The following is a 7,029-nucleotide window of genomic DNA, read 5'->3' as shown; positions in this document are numbered from 1 at the left end:
ATATATATATATATATATATGTGTGTGTGTGTGTGTGTGTGTGTGTGTGTGTCTACACACACTTAAATAATTGGATATACAATTAGAAAAATATTAATAATTTTAATATTATTACTTATTAAAAGTGGGTATCATTAATTATTAGTTAAGTTAAAAAAAAAAAGTAAAAGACTTAAAATTGGGCTTAAAGCCCATAGAATAGGTTGGACGTAAGATAAGGAAAATGGCTTAAAGCCTGGCACAAAAAGGGGGCAAAGGAAGTGGGTTTCAAAGAAATATAAAGCAACAATTCAATAATTAGACTAAGGGCCGAAGCAATAAGTTCCAGCGACCATTCACGTAGACAATCCAATTTCTAGGGTTCTTTACAATTCATTAATTCTTGCACTCAGGTATATAAAATTTCTTGTTGTCAATTACCCTACAGTAGTAATAGGTAAGAATTGAATAGTTAATTCCCTTCCTTCTCTGTATCAACAGTAAATCCCATGTTTAGGTGTGAAACTTTGAAATTAATTAAAATGCACTGTTTGTTGTAGAATCAATTGTTTGATGGGTATAAATTGGATTGGGGTCTACGTATTGGCTCAAGGAGTATTGAGGTGAGTTGATATAACCCTTTACTAAAGTGGTTTAACTCACAAAAGCACGCACACAAGGTGTTTGATGAATTGCATAAAAGAGTTAATATATACTTAATGGGAGTAGTAAGTACCTATTAGCTTAGAATTATTTTCTAGCTAAAGTTTAGATGATTATTTGGATCTATGTGCATAAATTTCAGATTTTTATGTTATTCTTATATGCCATTTTCATGTTGAAAACTCATGAAGGATCAAGAACCTTTATAAATACTTTTGAATGTTTATTTCATTCTTATGTCATGTCTTACATTTAAGGATACCAGTATGAGTATGTATAAAAGATTTAGACTTGAAAAGTCACAATAAGAAGTTTTAGAAAGAAAAGATTTTTGGGGAGTATCCTTTATTCTGAGAAGGAGTCATCGTCCAGGCCTAGGGTCCTGACCAAGACGTTGACTTCCTGAAACTATTTGTGCCAAAGTAGGGAGCACACAAGCCGAGGGTCTCGTTGCTGAGAATTTACTTAGCCATGCTAAGGTATGAGACATGAGCGCTGAGAACCATGAAGCGAGTGGCACCTCGTGGATTGGGCCTATTCGATCAGGTTGGGATCGAACTCGTGCCGATCACACGGTGACTGAGACAGAATTAAGTTAGGATAGTTGGAACTCCCAAAGTATAAAGTGAAGTATTTTTTTTATAAGTAAGAAAAAGAAAAGAATTTCTTTTAGAATATTCATGAACTGCTATTATGCAATTATTTTAGAATTATTCTTATAAGCTTTATGTTTTACATGCATTTAGAACCTTTGCTCATAATGTATATGTTATTAAAGTTTCACTCCCTGTTGTTGAGACTCACTGAGTACAATGGATGGTACTGACGTTCTCTTTTGGGAACTTATGTTGGTCTGCGGTACAACGTAGGAACTGGATTTGCAGGCGAGCAGGCAACGAGTTAGGATTTCCTTCTCTTCCAGTGCTATTGGTGAGCTCCGCTTTTGTTCGTGGAGTATTCCTTAGAGTGATCTTTATTTAGTTATTTCTTTGTTACTTAGAGAACTGACCAGGAAATCTCATGTCCTGATCAGTGCGTCAGTTTATCAGTAGAGGCTTCATAGACATAGTCGTTGGGTTAAGATTCAGATATTTTTGATAATAACTTAGCAGCATTTTATTGATTACTACGAATAAAGTTTTGAAGTTGGTTTATTTTAGATATTTAAATTATTTAAAAGTATTTGGTTACATTAGTGCCTTGTGGCATATAAAGTTTGAGATTATAATAGATTTAATAAGCAGAGTGAGATTATAGTAGATTTGATAAGTAGAAATGATCTGCTCGGTCATGTTTAGTGATCGAGTGCCGGTCCCGGCTTATTCAGAAAATGGGTCGTGACAAATAAGAACTCCAAAATTTATCTTAATTTATATACAATTTTTGATGATTTACAATAAGTGCAGAACCTTCGATTTCTCCTAGAAATGAATGTCATTATGTCACTCACATCACAAAATACATCAGTCGACAATAACAAGCTATCTGCCAACTTACGGTCACTACCAATAATCTAATCAGTTATAGTCCTGCTTCTGTAAAATCGACAGAAAACCATGAACAATAAAAAACTTGCTGCACTTGACAAAGCCAGAAACCAATAATAGTTGTCGAAACGGGCTTTTCTCATGTCATCAGAGAACCAATTCTGCTTTGCTCCTCTTGTACTTGTCAAATTTTCGATCACGGATATAAGGAATGAGCTGAAAAAACTACCACACCCAAAAACACTAGTATATAGAGCAATGCCTAAAGTTCTCATATTTGTCGGAACTTCAGAATAAAAGAACTCTTGCATACCAACAACTGTAAATATATCCGAAATTCCCAACAGAATGTATTGAGGGAGCAACCAAAATATACTCATTGGCACAGTTTCTGAAGAAGTTACCAAATTTCTGCTGATATCAAGTCTTTTTCTTTCAGTAACAGCTGCAATTATCATTGCTATTACTGAAAGAAACATCCCTATTCCCATTCTCTGCATCACAGTGATACCCTTTTCGTTTCGTGTGAAAACACGAACGAACGGAATGAAGAACGTGTCGTACAGTGGCATAAGCAGAATTATAGATATGGTGATTGAACTCTGAAGCGCAGCTGGTGGAATTCGGAAATTGTTTCCTATGTTTCTCTTCATTGTCACACCTTGCTTAGTAAAGAATGTTGCAGGCTGTTGAAAAATCACTGCAAACATCAGAAGTAGAGTCCACACTGGCATTAGAGGCAATACCACTTTTAGAATTTTAACAAAATTGATCCCATTCTCCGATTTTCTGTCCGCACCATCTTTGCTCCCTGAATCTTGTTGGCAGAGCGGTCTATCTTCGAGTCTATGAACCAAAAATCAGCCATAAGGAGCGTCACTCGCAGTGGCGGAGCCAGAATTTTCGTTAAGGGGTGTCAAAATATATAAAAGTAAACATACCAGGAAATTAAGGAGAGTCAATACATAATATATATACATATAATTTATTTATTTTACCAAACTACACAGTGTATGTTTTCCTACACAGTATATTATAAGGTGGCTCCGCCACTGGTCACTCGGCCAAGAAATTTATATATTTTGTATTATCCGTGCGTAGAATTTTGAACTCGCAAAAAAAATATTTACAGAAATACTTACTCGATCTCAACGACATTTGACTTGTTAGTATATGTTGGAACAGCAATCTCACCACAGGTCAATCTTGAGGTAGCTGCTTTAACAGCTTTAACGATATGATCTCCCAATGACTTGATATGAATAATTTCTCCATCTTTGTGTGTATAAAATCGATTCCCAAATCTGAAGACTATAACTGATATTGCCATTGCAATTGAAGGAATGGCGAAACCCAAGCCCCATCCTAATGTGTCCTGTATATAAGACATGATTGATACGCCGAGCAGGCTGCCACAACATATACCAAAATACCACCATTGAAAAAAGGAACTTTTCTTCTTTGAACTTTGATCATTTTTACTGCTCGGCAGTTCTTCATCATCGTCAAATTGGTCTGCTCCGAAAGCTTGCAATGACGGGTTGTAACCGGCTTGGCCAAGTGAAATTAAATTCAGAGACCATGATAAGGATGAACAGAAGCCAGATTTGTCAGCTGAATTAGTCCATGGCCATTGTAATGCCAATGATGTCAAAGCTAAAAGACCCTGATTGTTTTGTCAAAGAGAGTTATTGTTAATATCTCCTTTTAGATGTCACTATAATATAGTATAGTACTAATCTGCTGGTCATATGCTGCTAGGAAACTGCAACTTTTGTACTACATTTGTTAATGTTAAATGTCTTTCATTAACCGCCAGCAATACTAAATTGTAAGTATTCAAGAATAACCAAGAACTGAGGTTCAACGTACGATAGTTTTAAAATTTTACTCCTTGGACGAAACAAGGAGTAAAATTGTTGTCATGTGACCAGGAGGTCACGAGTTCGGGCCGTAGAAATGCAGGGTAAGGCTGCGCACGATAGGCCTTTGTGATCCGGCTCTTCCCCGGATGCCGCGCATAGCGGGAACTTAGTGCACCGGGTTGCCCTTGTTTAGAGGACAAAACAAACTATTTCAAATCAACTGTTTATAACAGTAATTATTCTCAGAAAAAATGAAAACTGAGAAGTGGCAAAATTAAATCTTTATGCATTATGCACTGGGAAGACATAATAAATGCGCTGATACAATAAGTCACACCTGAAACAGCAATAATGTACGTAAATGAGTTGACAAAAACAAACTTAAAACTGTATACATACTTTTAAAAAAAAAACTTTGATAAAGATACATTTATTACGTGCAAGATTTAGGTTATTAATGCAACGTTATTGCGCTCTACATATGAAAAAAGGTGGGTGATGACTCAGGCTGCACATCCACGGTCCACCGTGGCTTTTGCTAATGATCAACGTGTAGATAATCCACTAATTTAACACTAGTCACACCCAAATACGCAACAGAATCAGCATAATTTTTTTTTTCTTCCTCAATAGTGGCAAAAAGTAATCTTTTCGAAGATCAAATTTTTTTCCCGTCTTTGACCAAAAAAAATCACACCTAATTTAATTGACATAGACACTAGTTCCCTAATAAAAAGAATATACTATATTAGGTATAGCCAGGATAGCTCCTAACATATAGTTTGAAGGAGTGCAATTAGTTTGAGAAATGTCTACTTTATTTATCACTGAGATGTTTGGATTTTTTAAAAATTAATGGACATACAGAAGAGAAACTAAAAATTATAATAAGAGGATAAAAAATTACAAGAATATCACGTTTTATGAGATTCAAACTGGCAACCTAACACAATTTTAGACCCGTGTTAGACTAGAAGTTTCCTCCTTATCAAGAACTAAATACTTTATTACACAAAAATTTTGACCACCATTCGTCGAAAAATTACACTATGTATATAGATAAAATATTACGTTTTAGAGGTATATAACACATATTGAACGCCCTTTATCGGAATTTTTTTCACTTCCTTTAAATTTAAATACCCTCGAGTAAATTCCTAGTTTCTCCACTGATACCTTACTGGTGTTGTAGAAATGTAAAGAACGGAAAGTACTTACGGCAACATAGAGAGAGGAAGAAGCCAGTACAGTGGTGTAACGGTCCAAATAAGAATCAGCTAATGGAGCAACAAGGAGTGGAAGCATAGACGTAATACCACACCAATTGTTAACCTTCTTTGCCGCCGCTGAATTACTCATTTTGGCCACATCTGTTAGATATGTCACTAAGTTTGACGCCACCCCTTTAAATGCAAACCTCTCCATTCCCGCTATCACTGCCAAATACAAAACACGTCCAATATGTAAATATGCAAGAATGAAAGATAAGTTTATGGCGAGAATTACGAAGCAAAAAAACAGTCCGATGCACTAAGTTTTCGTATCGAAAAAGAGCCGAACTACAATATGGCAATTTTCACGGCTCCAACCGTGACATCCTGGTGACAGCGAAGTAAGAGGAGATTAAAATCTAGGAACAAACTGAAGATTAAATTACCTATGAGGAGAATACATGGTTTGTTGAGACTTGACCGACTTTGTCCGCCAGCCATGAGGTGATTTAGAAAGAATGATCTTATAAGTTGAAACAAAAGGAGGGATTGGAGAGGAGAGCGAGGTTAATAATATGTTATTGTTGCTTTCATCGATCTGCTCTTAGTATTTCAGTCAGTGCTACACAAACAAACACACAGTATTAATATAGTGCCGTACTCAAATGATGTCTTTATATTCAGATTGGCTCAATTCCAACAAGGCAATTAACAACATATATAGTGATTTATAAGTAGAAAAAAGAAGGTAAGTCTCTTTCAGTAAGTAAGACAAGCAACTTTAATTTTTTAGAGACGTATTATGGAACACTAGACCAAAAGCACTCAAGTGTTATGATATGTAGCATAGGAAAAAAAAAGTTATGATTTTTGTCGCACGTTGATAAGATACAATTACTAAATATTTGTTAAATAGTACTCAGAAATGAAAGCAAACTGACTCCGATATTGTCAATATAAAGAATAAAAAAAATCTTGATCTTTTCTGATTTACTTCAAATCTTGGTAGACAAAAATTTGTCGTACCTATATCGATAAGAAAGAAGGGGATCTCGAACTAACAGTAAAGTTATCTTCGCGTGACCTATAAGTTACGGAAGCGAGTCGTGAAATCAACTTGTACTTGATGTTTACAACAAAATAGAATGCCTATATCACACTCTTTTCCTGCATAAATATCGTATACTTCGTACATCAAATCGTCATATATTAATAAGAAAAATTTGTAAAAGAATATAATATTCAAAAATATAAGTTGGCTCAGAAACTATGGCTATACTAAAAAAAAATGAAAGAAGTTACTTTGAGTAGTAAGATAATGAACTTTTATAAAAGACTTTAAAATGGAACAGTGGACAATCACTAAATTTCCTTTTAGCAAAGTTGTTGATGAATTTTTGTAAGTCTAAAAAGCATACATTATATAGCATTCCACGTTTTAAGTTGGCAGTGTCGTGACGTTTAATTATAGATACTTTTATTTGTGTCTTCATGCAAAAAAGCTCATAACATTTCTGACTCCCAAACGTATGTTAGTTTCATGATGTTGCGTATTAATGCTTACTGTGCTTTGACATATGGCAGTTGCAACCACTTGGATTACCTTAAAACTTGCCAGGTAATATGGTTCAGAAACATATATTTACTACTTACTGCAAATTGGATAAATACGGAAACAATCTATTCAATTATAAACAGGAAAACATGACTGCTATAACTTCGAGTTTAACGGAATTTGGCGTTTTCTTTACAAATAGATTATGGTTTAACCCTAAGAAGTAAGAACAATCCTTTTCGTATGTGTGTTATTCTTTCTTTTTTTCT

General features: G+C 34.8%; 1 protein-coding gene and 1 long non-coding RNA gene across 4 annotated transcripts; one reads left to right on the top strand and one right to left on the bottom strand.

Annotated features, from left to right (window-relative positions):
- Positions 1–288: 288 nt before the first annotated feature.
- On the top strand, positions 289–1,817 carry LOC142175453 (uncharacterized). The gene is made up of 3 exons (XR_012704513.1): positions 289–392; positions 540–602; positions 1,512–1,817. It is a non-coding gene; the product is annotated as an uncharacterized LOC142175453 (long non-coding RNA).
- A 163-nt stretch (positions 1,818–1,980) lies between these two features.
- On the bottom strand, positions 1,981–6,591 carry LOC107829946 (protein NRT1/ PTR FAMILY 5.8-like). 3 transcript variants are annotated; one of them, XM_075250509.1, is made up of 6 exons: positions 6,508–6,591; positions 6,232–6,372; positions 5,652–5,827; positions 5,213–5,430; positions 3,272–3,795; positions 1,981–2,975 (listed from the first exon to the last, which is right to left on the bottom strand). In XM_075250509.1, exons 3-6 carry the CDS (start codon positions 5,704–5,706, stop codon positions 2,156–2,158), a joined length of 1,617 nt encoding a protein of 538 aa, XP_075106610.1. In that variant the 5' UTR covers positions 5,707–5,827; positions 6,232–6,372; positions 6,508–6,591; the 3' UTR covers positions 1,981–2,155. The 3 variants fall into 3 exon arrangements, with proteins under 3 accessions (XP_075106610.1, XP_075106611.1, XP_075106612.1); XM_075250510.1 differs by having other exon boundaries at positions 6,232–6,535; XM_075250511.1 differs by having other exon boundaries at positions 6,268–6,535.
- Between the last annotated feature and the right edge of the window lie 438 nt (positions 6,592–7,029).

Source organism: Nicotiana tabacum, chromosome 3 (genome assembly GCF_000715075.1).
Source record: "Nicotiana tabacum cultivar K326 chromosome 3, ASM71507v2, whole genome shotgun sequence".
NCBI lineage: Eukaryota > Viridiplantae > Streptophyta > Magnoliopsida > Solanales > Solanaceae > Nicotiana > Nicotiana tabacum.
The sequence above is the reverse complement of the archived record's forward strand: the minus strand, read 5'-3'. Positions and strand labels throughout refer to the sequence as shown.